General features: G+C 55.4%; 5 protein-coding genes across 5 annotated transcripts; 3 read left to right on the plus strand and 2 right to left on the minus strand.

Annotated features, from left to right (window-relative positions):
• The first annotated feature begins 1,848 nt into the window (after positions 1-1,848).
• On the plus strand, positions 1,849-3,434 carry P884DRAFT_243597 (uncharacterized protein). Its single transcript, XM_069440328.1, has 3 exons — positions 1,849-2,027; positions 2,106-2,373; positions 2,490-3,434. The coding sequence occupies exons 1-3, from the start codon at positions 2,006-2,008 to the stop codon at positions 3,217-3,219; spliced, it is 1,020 nt and encodes a 339-aa protein (XP_069297654.1). The 5' UTR covers positions 1,849-2,005; the 3' UTR covers positions 3,220-3,434.
• Positions 3,322-5,515, minus strand: P884DRAFT_307507 (uncharacterized protein; the record flags this gene model as incomplete). Its single annotated transcript, XM_069445135.1, has 4 exons — positions 3,322-4,452; positions 4,570-4,700; positions 4,950-5,121; positions 5,145-5,515. The coding sequence occupies 4 exons, from the start codon at positions 5,513-5,515 to the stop codon at positions 3,696-3,698; spliced, it is 1,431 nt and encodes a 476-aa protein (XP_069297655.1). The 3' UTR covers positions 3,322-3,695.
• A 1,161-nt stretch (positions 5,516-6,676) lies between these two features.
• P884DRAFT_299867 (uncharacterized protein) lies at positions 6,677-6,969 on the plus strand (the record flags this gene model as incomplete). Its single annotated transcript, XM_069444717.1, has 2 exons — positions 6,677-6,759; positions 6,831-6,969. The coding sequence occupies 2 exons, from the start codon at positions 6,677-6,679 to the stop codon at positions 6,967-6,969; spliced, it is 222 nt and encodes a 73-aa protein (XP_069297656.1).
• Positions 6,970-7,856: 887 nt separating this feature from the next.
• P884DRAFT_269850 (RIO1 family-domain-containing protein) lies at positions 7,857-9,461 on the minus strand (the record flags this gene model as incomplete). Its single annotated transcript, XM_069442301.1, has 1 exon — positions 7,857-9,461. The coding sequence occupies one exon, from the start codon at positions 9,459-9,461 to the stop codon at positions 7,857-7,859; it is 1,605 nt and encodes a 534-aa protein (XP_069297657.1).
• A 995-nt stretch (positions 9,462-10,456) lies between these two features.
• Positions 10,457-10,978, plus strand: P884DRAFT_299869 (autophagy protein Apg17-domain-containing protein; the record flags this gene model as incomplete). The annotated part of the gene is made up of 1 exon (XM_069444718.1): positions 10,457-10,978. A coding segment is annotated over one exon (522 nt), but the record flags the coding sequence as incomplete, so codon positions are not given.
• Between the last annotated feature and the right edge of the window lie 22 nt (positions 10,979-11,000).

Below are 11,000 nucleotides of genomic sequence, written 5' to 3' on the forward strand. Positions count from 1 at the left end.
CCATCTCTCCTCCTACGCCGGTAGATATAGGGCGCAGGCTATATGCCCTAATTATAAATGTACGCCTTCGCATTCAAGGATGCAGGTTGAACATTAAATGATTGCTCACGGGTTAGCTCAGACCGTGTTGAGCTAGGAGAGCGTGCCCAGAGCTGTTCTGATTCGTCGCGTCCATTTGCAGCCATCAACACTGACAACTTCTAAGCCAGAATCTCCCCGCCACCATCCCATTGAGTACTCGGTCAACTTGTTGGCGTGGCCACGTATGCCACGTGCATTACGGCGTGCGGCGCGCGAAAGATTGTCTAATTACTGGGCGTTTTCCAAAGGTGTTAGAGCTTCTCCTCAGAACACTGAAGTTGGAATCCAGGTCGAAGATATAAAAGGCCTGCTCGCCGAGATACTGCATCGTGTCCCTGTCGAGGCCAGTTCATGAAAAGCAGACCTTCGCGATCGCCGCCATAAGCCAACCTTCCGCGAAATTACGCGCGCGCGTCGCACACCTTTCGTCCCTAATGAGGTTTGTCAAGCTCTTCAAAAAACTGGTGTGTAATTAGCGAGTGGCTGGGCTTATTACCGATGCGGCGCTGGCCTCCGCCGGGTAGGCTGGATCAGGTCGTCGGTACTCTCCACCAGCAAAAGGAGGACACGATGGTCGATGATTCCATATACATGTTGCCCATATCTGCCCGCAAGCACACACTGGTCACCAAATTGCTTCCCAAGGGAGATTACTGAAAGCCTACGCAGTGGACAAGTCGGCCGCTGTCACGGCCGTAGCCGGAACGGATCTGGATTACCTCGTTTTGCTAACCTCCTATGCCCCCTATACATTCAGGAAGGTATGGATGAGATTCGTTCCGGAAGCTCAGCGGGGGGGTTGGATATACACTTGTGAACCGTGTGAAACTGTTCCAAGCGGCCGGTGGTGTCGTGGTATTGCTAATGCCGTATAATTAATGCTGCGTAAGGTAATTATCTGCCCATTCCGGTGGGTCGTTTACCGGCAGTCTTGCCTCCAATTGTGGCAGCAACTTCCTGTGCTGGAATGAATAAGTTCTTGTAATGACTATCGTGGTACAGGCTGTCCAGGGCCGGTGTAGATTCCCTATCGTCGCGCAGATGGTCAACGGAGTGTTGTAGAACTGGGTTAGGCGCCGAGAAAATGGCTTCGCTGAGACTTAGGAGGGCAAGAGCCTTCCGATGGAGATCTCCGAGGATGGACGAGTATGGAGGCAGAATCTCACTAACGATCTATAACTGATTCTCAGCGCACGTGGGCGTCCAAAGAAACTTTTCCAACTTTTGATTCCCAACGGTCCACTTAATTAGGAAGCGGACTCGCCTGAAATTGCGTCCTTGCGGCTTTGAAAGGGAACCAGGACTGGATATGGCGTCCTTGGAAGTTTGAAGTATGAATTTTGGCTCTTCTACAGCCATACAATGATGTGAATTGAACGGCGCCCCGAGGTTCGTAGTCTCCTTGATGAAGTGCTGGCGGCGGTGGCCAACCCACCCGAAATAATTAATTAATCCGTAGCTGGTGGGCTTCCAGCGGCTTGGCAGCGCTCGGCCCGCCCCGGAACCCCCAGCGAGCCTTCAGCCCTGTCAAAGCTCCTTGTGGGGGGCGATCAACCCAGCTCCACTGTCTTGGTCTTCTTGGCAAGAGTATTATCCTATCTGGGAATAGTTGCCATGCTTCTGACGCGTCTGGCAAGTTTCAATGGCAGAGAGGTCCGTTGGCCGCCGAAGTGAATCAACTTTGCTCAGAGCCCCTGAAGACAGTTTGCGTGAAAGGGACGTCCTTCTTGGGATCCGGAATTATTATAATGCCATGGAGCCCAACATGGTTGAACGGCGAAAGATTTCTTTCCACAACCTCGAGGGTCTTGTGCCTTCACCCGCCGCCACTGTGAGAGTGTGTCACTCTAGATCGAGAAGATTGCATGTGATTTGGGTGCTGTTTGAGACTTAGAAACCCGTGAAGTAGCCTTGAGGCCTCAAAATGGCACCTTCCGGAGAGCCAGGTGAGATATCGATGCCAAAATCTTTACGAGCAACCAAAACTGCTGCACCGTCAGCGGCACCATGCTAACACGACGCAGTTTTGTGGAGTCTGTACGTCTACGCTCCCAACAAAGGAGCGCCGGTATTTTTCGCAATCGCCTATGGAGTATCGGCTATCTTCCACATATGGCAGTGTTTTCGTCACAAAGCGTGGAAGTTGATGTGGCTGCACTCGCTCTGCGCTCTCTTTTTTACAATCGGATACGCGCTTCGAGAATGGGGAGCGTACAACTATCTGTACAGTCCTACGGACAAAACGCCCCTCATTATCTTCATCGTTAGCCAGGTGCTCATCTATGTCTGCCCGTAAGTGCTGCATTCCTATCCTAAAGCTCTCCCGCTGTCGCTGCTTTGTCTTTCACCCTCTTACTTTCCGAATCCTGCATTTCTTTCTATTTGCGCTAACACAGCATACCTTCCAGCCCCCTCCTCGAGCTCTCCAACTACCACGTCCTCGGCCGCGTGTTCTACTACGTTCCCTACTGCGCCCCTTTGCCGGCCAACCGCGTCCTGGCCACGTTCGGCGGGCTGATGGCCGCCGTGGAGGCGCTCAACGCCGTGGGCGTCTCCCTGGCCGTGAACCCGTCCGGAAACTCGCAGTCGTTCGGAAAGAACATGACCATCGCCGCCATCTCGATACAGGTCGTCATCATTGCCGCATTCGTCGCCTTGGCCGGCCTCTTCCAGGTCCGCTTCGCCCGCGCCCGCCTCGGCTCCCGCGCCGTCCGGACCACGCTTCTTGTCTTGTACGCGAGCATGGTGCTCATCTTTGCGCGGTGCGTCTACCGGCTAGTCGAGCACACGGGCAACACCGAGGTCGACTTCGACGACATGGAGGCCCTGAGGCGACTCAGCCCGCTGCTGCGCCACGAGGCCTACTTCTACGTCTTCGAGGCGACCCTGATGCTGCTCAACTCGGGGCTCTGGAACATCTGGCACCCCGGCCGCCTTCTGCCGCGCGAGAACCACGTCTACCTGGCCGAGGACGGGACCGAGGTGACGGGCGAGAGGGAGGAAGACTCGAGGCCCCTGCTGGCCAAGACGGCCCATGTGCTGACCTTTGGCATCCTGTTCCGCAACAAGACCAAGGGTGGCCACCACCGCATGCAGGAACTGAGCGAGTACCCGCCCAGTAGCAGGCGTGTTCCCTGAACTGGCCGGGGATTTTTACCATGCTGTGAGTTGGAGGCACCAGGTTCTAACCGAATCGACCAGGTGAATTGTGGATCGGTGCCCTGCTGTAATACAATGTTAATCCATGAGGAGAGAACTAAAGCAGAGAAAGGAGAAGAGAAAGGGGAAGACGCTTGTGGAAGGGTCTTGGTTGAAGAAATTGTTCTGGATTCTTTGGCTAATTACCCAATCTTGTTCTTTGTCGCTCTTCGCCATGAATTTAACGAGCGTATTACCGACTGTTGGAAAGGTGATACCGTAACTAAGAGTAGCTCCGAAGTTTCCCCCCTGTTTGTTATATGCGCCTGCAAGTTCGGCCACAAGAACGAAGTAAGCGACCCGTTATATATTTGTGCACTGCAAACACGTTGCCTTCTCATCCCAACTCCCCAACTCAGAGAGCGCCGAGACTGGGATAATAGGAACAAGATCATACGAGCATCGAGGCTAATTAATTAATCACATGCCACGACCACCCCGTGGCCGCTCACGATCCGGCTCGTGTCCGCCGCGATCTGCATGACGAAGGCGTACGGCCGGTCGAAGCACGCATCCCACCGCGTCTCGCCCGAGGCCCAGAACCGCTCCAGCACGCGCCTCGCCGTGAGCGGCGCGCGGGTGCCGCCGGACCGCGCCAGCGAGGGCAGCTCGGTCGCGACGAAATCCCGCGCGGCCGCGCCGCCCTCGCCTGCCGCTTGCACGCCCAGCACCACGAGCGGCCAGAGGATGAAGTGTCTGAGATGCGGACACGCGAGGGCGCGCACGAGCAGGCCCTGGAGCAGCCGGGCCTGGGCGGTGGCGCAGAGGGGCGGAGGAGCCGCGGCCTGCAGGACGGAGAGGCTCTGCAGGGAGGAGGCCCAGTACAGCGCCACGGCCGCGTGGTAGATGTGGCCGATCAGTGCCCAGTCCGGTCGGGAGCGCGGCTTGGTGCTGGCCCAGTGGTCCGGCGAGAAGGCGCGGACCCGCTCGAGCGTCTCCAGTGCTTCCTGCGCCATCTCGCGCGGCACGACGAGTCCCCGGCTGGCGTACTTTGCGGCCCGGTGCCGGAGGTGGTTGATCTTGATGATCTCCGCAAATAGCGGGGCGGGACACATCTGGAACGGAACGGCGGCCGTTCTGGACAGCTGCTGAACGACGTCGAGCGCTGCCAGGTGTGCTTGGGTCATGGAGAGGTCGGAGGCGGGGCACGTGGTGTTGCCGATCACTGCCACGCTGCAGGATGGGTTTTGAAGTTAGCATCAAACTCTGCGCTTCCGACTTGTCCAACCGTCCATGGTTGGTCAAACAGACTCGGAGGATGGGGAGAAGGATGGGAAAGGATGCATTTACAAGAAGAGGATCAGAAGCTGCGGCCCCAGAGTTTTGCAAGTGGCCATGGAAGCAAATCCGCCGCGTAGTTGGACCAGCTTGATGGCTCCATCTACGTGAGGCCTCCAGTTGAGGGAAGCGCCCTGCTGAAGCTGTGTGGAAAAGAAGGATGAGCTTAGGCATCGACAACGAAAGGGGGTGGGCGCTCACATCGACGAGCAAGAGCGTTACGATCCCGGCAATGACAACATCGTTCAAGAAGCAATGGCTCTCGTGGTTCAAAGACACTCTGAGGGAGCGGATGGCGGTGCCTCGATGCGTGTAGAACCTCTCGGTTAAAACCCTGTGGTTTCCTCCAAAGTCGTCGGCGGTACGATTCATCCGGTGACTGAGGATCATACAAAGCATTCCATGGCGTATGTAGTCTGGGAGCGAAACCGATTCGCGAACAAGGGCAGACGATATGCGATATATGGCTGGATTGTCCCCGAGTTGTAGGATAGGACATAGGTCTTGGTAAATACAACCATTGACTGTTCGGGCCGCGTCAGCATGGCATGCAATGTATGGAAACTACGGGCTTCATCAAAGGGAACTTGCAGTACTCGGCCCCCTGAACAAGGGCGTCGGCGTCCGTGTAGACACCGAAGCGGGAGAGGAAGATGCGTATCGCGTCGGAGGGATCGAATAACGCCGGCGTGGATGTTTGTGGATCCGAATCCGTCGGCTGTCGGTAATCACGGGGCTCGTTGGGTTTGGCGGACACAGTCGTGGCCTCTTTTCTCCTTCGCGTACGAGATTTTACCTTTCCAGGCGCGAGCCACACTAGGCGCGTTGGCTTCACGTCGCCGTATCCGGGGCACGGATATCCGGTTGCTGCGCACCTGTTGCATGCCGGTCTAGTTGAATCGCAAACAACGCAGCGCCTGAGGCATTCCCAACAGTGCCGTCGCGGGGTTTCCGCCATCTCATTTCAGCACAAGTCCGGCGCGGCTACTGGCGTGATTGGATGGTGCACGAAAGTTGCAGGTTACTAGGGGTGCTACAGTGCTGTTGCGCTAAGTTCGGTCGTATGTATGGGCTGAAAAATATCTCGGTGTCGGAATCCAAGATATTATTAGACTGGAAGAGGAGCAGCGCAATTCTGTGATCGCAGGTAGTTGACTGTCATTTGTAGGACTGACAGACATCCCTCATTCGATTGAATCCTAGCCGATCAGGGTTAACTCCCTCCCTAAACTACGTAGTGTACGTACTGTACGAGCCACGCAACACGCCCCAATAAAACATTTCAGGGGTACCACATGTGGAGCTGGCTGCCTTGCAAGGAATCTATTGTAGGAACGTTAACCCGAGTGCCTGCTCGGTAGGCATATCCAAGACAGTAGCTGGAAACAACGCGTTTCAATCCCTATTCCTCTTTCCCAATAGAGAAACTCTGGATGACGCGGCTTCCTAATCCTCAGATTTTGCCTATAGAGAGGAAAGGCTTCAAACCGCATCTCGCAATATTGACAGCAAATATTCGGTGACTTGATTGGCCACAACATCCCAATTGAGTTTCCCACTCTGCTTGCAAAGAAGCCCATAATAACGCGAGCGATCTCCTTTATGGAACCTGTTAGAGTTTCTAGAAGTTCTCGAATTCGCTATCAAAGATAACGTCACCTGGGCCGGGTCGACCCGCAGTCTTTAATTTAATTACTCTCCACACGGACTCGACAACATCCGCTGACAACTTTTTTTTTCGACCGTAGTAGTCAACAAAAGCTCTATTTTCCCTTTTCATTGCCGCGGCGCATGCATGACGACCTCGATCTCGACCCTCATCTCCGGCAGCCCTAGACAAGAACCAACGTGCGAGACAATGAGCATGCAACTTTGAGTTCCGCTGAGTAGCGGACTGCGGCGACACCATCACTGGGCTGTAATGAGAGATTGGTTTCAATAAGTCACGCAAAACATGGAGCGCACTGACCTGCGTTCAGCAAGCTTGGTCTTGAGCCTAGCGTTGGTTTCCCCTTCGCCGTCTATCTCAGCCAGTTCAGCCTGATGTCGATTATTTCTCCTCTCCAATGGCATGCTATAATAGCACGAATTCATGCTCACCTGGTTCACGGACCTTAACATGCCGGAGCAGTTTTGGTTCGCCCAGCGTCAGGTCATCACCCCTTTCTACATGCCCTCCGGCGACAGGGAGAGCCTGGACGCGTGGGCATTCTCCCTCTCGGCTCCTATCTAGCCAACCAGGACGCCTTGCTGGCTCAGCAAGCAGGGGTAAGTCCAAACGAGCTCTTCAAGGAGACTGTCAACTTCGGTCTGCTCAAGGAGATCCCCGACGCGCGGCTCGTCCTGTACTTCCGCAGCGCAAGCGGCACGATGGCGAGCGGGTGGAGGTCCAACAGTTATGTCGCCCTCTAGGCAGCGCCTATGTCAGGGGGGCAACCTCCTTCTGGAACATAATACATAAAACAAATTGCCGCGAAATCTGTTTAGAACCAGGCTCTGGAAGGATTTGTTGGCCATAGTAATCATACTAGCACCTGTGAGAACAGATTGCTGCCCTAATTATTAACTTCCGAACGCAGTTACGAGCTCGAATAAGCGTGTGGGAGGCGTTAAGAGTAGTGGCAAGGAAGGAACAGAAAGAGTGCCTTGTTAAGCTATCTACAAAGGAGAGAAAGAGCAAACTAAATAGACAAAGGAGATGATCTGTACGCTGATAAGCATGTAAAGTGGCATATATTGCTTGTGGCCAGTCCCCTAGAAGCTTAGTCCCTTCTGACAATGAATTGACTTATTAAAGCGAACATGTCATTGAAGACCAAGTTCATGAGATAAATACTACGCTGATCGTACCGCGACTTCACTACAATGGCTCCGTGCATGGGAACTGGACCTTGAATTACAACTGCAACTCATAACCGTGAGTCGAGAATTTATCTAAAAAACCTCAAGCTTCGCTTCATTGCCTACCAGCGCTGCTAAACACGGTATCTTTATATAGAGCACACCCCGTATAAGGAAAAAAGTAATAGATAGATACCATGTCTAATAGGAAAAGCCACCTATATATATCCCTGGCTTGGCACACAACCGTCAGTGCTCTCTTTGGTCGTCATCGCCAGCCCCGTTGGCTTGCTCGGACCTGCCCATCGGAAGACCATGGCCAGGGGTTCAGTCCGTAGGGACAAAACGCTCCAATGGCCCGGATCCTCCCCAGCAGCGTTCAGCTTTCATCATCCGGTTGTGCGCCGCCGTCTATATCATCGATATCTTCCGCAGCCGGAGACGACAGGTGCTACCCATCACTTCTTCTTCCTCGCCGTGGTAGCCACGAGTCTCTTCTTGACGGCTTTCGGCATCTTCGTTTTCCTCTTCTCCCGCCTCTCCTCCTTGACTAACCGCTTGTGCTCTCTCTTTTCTTCCTTGTCCTCGAACTTCCTCCCCCTTGGCCTCCTCTTCTCAAACCGGCTCTCATCCTCGTCGCCGGAGTTCTCGTCGCCGGAGTTCCCATCGCTCAGAGCAGCGCCGTCGTCCGAGCCCGCGTCGGAGCTCGCGTCGGAGCTCTCGGCCTCCTCCTCATCTTCGTTCTTACGGACGACGCTGTCCGCCAGCATGTGCCTATACACCAACTCATCCACCTTCTTAGTGGCATCTTTCTCAATGTCATACACCTCGTCCAAGGATTGAGGGATGTACTGGTTGCGGAACACCTCGTTGTCGACCTCGAGCTCCGCGGCGGCCTCGGCAGTATCCGCCACGGGGGGCCGGACCTCGTACAGATGCTCAATGGCCGTTGCCATCTCTGGCTCATCGACGGGGCCGTCCGGAGCGGTGATGAAGTTGAAGATGGTGCGGTCCTGCAGCGTGTCGACGCCCTGCCGTCGGAAGAAGTCGCCCACGTTCTTGATGTCCATGCGCAAGAATTCGAGAGCCCGCGGATGGTCGTGCTCGACCGACTGGGACACGTCGATGACGTAGAGCCGGTTGTCGTGGTAGAGGATGTTGTACTCGCTCAGATCGGCGTGCACCAGGCTGCACACCTGGTACAGACGGCGCATGATGCCCAAAAGCTGGACGTAGAGCTTCCGCCACCGCTCGTCGACATCGTCGCCGGTGAACCGCGCATCTCGCAGACGCGGGTATGCGTAGCCGCGCTTGTCGCCCAGGAACTCCATCACCAGCACGTGCAACTTGAGCATGAGCGGCTCGGGACAGGCGATACCGGCTGCGTGCAGCCGCCGCAGGTTGCGGAACTCCTTCTCGGCCCAGAGCTTGACCATCTTGCGGTTGTTTCCCTTCTCGGCACCGGCCTTGAATCGGTGCTCTCCCGTGATGTAGCGTTCGCGGTCTTTGAAGACCAGGATGGCCGTCTTGTAGATCTTGACAGCACGCTGAACAGGCTCGCCGCCGCCATCCGGGTACAGGACGGCGCCGTAGACGTTGGCCTCCTTACCGGTGCTGATGGCGCCGTGAATCTCGTTTACGACGCCGCGGTTGATCATTTGAAGCAGAATCATGCGGGTGCGCTGGTCGAGCACCAACTCGGCGGTAGCGCGGTCCGCCTTGTCCTTGTCGCGCTCCTGGTTTTGCTTGACATTATCGAGGCGAATCTTCGCGGCATGTTTGGACAGCTCGGCGATTTGGTCGTCAATGCTCGCAAACGTGTTGGCCTTGGGCTTCTGAGAATTGGAAGCCGGCAAGCCCGCGGCGGACTGAGAGGCAGCGCCATGGATCTGGCGCTGACGGTTGTACGACTTGGTGAGGTCGGCAGAAGGGTTCTCCAAAAGATCGTCGTCGAGCTCGTCGGCCGAGTTGAAGATGTCTTCCAGGTCATCATCGTCGTCCTCGTACAAGTAGTCCGCGTCGGGCGGGGTGACGTCGGTTGGGTCAGTGACGGCAGCAGTCATGGTCGTGACCTAGTTGTAAAGCGTTCCGTAAATCGTAGAGCACGGACGAAACCAGGGTCATCCGAAGAAGAACTCGTGTGATATGGGATGAAGGGGATAATGTAGCTGGGCAGGTCGGAGAAAGAAAGCTATCGTTTGAGGACGGCGACGTTTGGGGGCGGAACGTTGAATTTTTGGTGGGGTGCGTGTTATCTTATCGATCCGCGGGGTAATCCTGCTGCTGGAGCGAACTCCCGTAGTAACTAAATTGTAGGCTCGGTGCTAGTTAACTGAATTGGGGACCGTTTAGCGCGTTCAGCGTCCTGAAGAAAAGCGATGACGATCGACGACTCGGACTAGCGGAAAATTGAAGAAAAGACGAAGAATGATGGGGGAGGACGCTTTTGTAATCCGTATTTATGTGGATTACTTTGGCTTAATAAATAATGACAAACCGAAACCGACTCATGAGCAAGACGCAGCTAACCTGTCAACGCACGTCTTGAGTCTGGCGCATGCAAAGCGAAGTGCGGTTCGCATTTGCCTCTATGGAGTGACGACGGATAGATGCGTGTCTTGCGCATGTTGGCAAAGAAAATCTTAGGTAAATTGATAAGATGAAGGCGCCATGGTAGTGTCGGTGAATGGGTCGTCGGGCCTCGTTTGACCTGGCGTTCAATGTTTCTTCAAGAGTGGAGCTCACACAGCAGTTGTTCGTAGCTTAAGTACGGAATACTGGCAGGTGGAGCCAACCGCTTTGGCGAGGCTTCGCGTCAGCTTGTCCCAGAATTTCACCTCGAATCCCGAGCCTCGCATCCAGATAAGCTTCTCCCCGACAGCAGTGTCTTCTTGCATTGGCCATTTCCTGCATCTCCGCCAAGATGACGTAGCGTATAGGGTAACCATCGTCCACTTGCTGTTCTCATGCCCCGTCTAATCCGTATACTTGCCGGCACCCATGCTTTTTTTTTTTTTTTTTAGTGTAGCGCAGCTCTTCCGCTCAACGATCCGCGTTCATGGCCATGCCCCGGGCAGCCTCGTCGGCCGAGCCTCGCTCCCGGCCGACATCATACCATGATTCCCCGTCGCCCGAGTTCAACGTCGATCATGTTCCGGTCGAGGTGCTCGTCCGCCATCTCCTCGCCGCCAAGCAATCGCTCTCGTCCATGGCCCTCGTCCTCCGCGCCAACGACCTGACAACCCACGCGCGCCAAATGCACGAGGAGTCGGTCATTCTGGGCGCGCAGACGGGGTTCCTGCGCCGGCTGATCGATGAGGAAGTGGTGGTGCTGAGGAAACTCCGGCGCGGCATGGGACGTGCCCTCGACCGCGGCCGCCGCGAGTTCGTCCAGCTCCTCCGCACGCTCGATGCTGCCAACGAGAAGCTCGAAGGCACGATGCGCATGTTGCGGGAGACGAAGGTCGACCCCGTCTTCCGCCCGCCCGGAGAGGAAGCGAAAAACCTGATGGATTTCCTAGACGTTAACAGCGTCGAGGCGATGCGAAACACGCTCAAGGGGAGCGTTGACGAGCTGCAGGTGAGGAGAAACAACCTCCCCC

This window comes from Thermothelomyces heterothallicus (assembly GCF_042370625.1).
Source record: "Thermothelomyces heterothallicus CBS 202.75 unplaced genomic scaffold P884_scaffold_11, whole genome shotgun sequence".
NCBI lineage: Eukaryota > Fungi > Ascomycota > Sordariomycetes > Sordariales > Chaetomiaceae > Thermothelomyces > Thermothelomyces heterothallicus.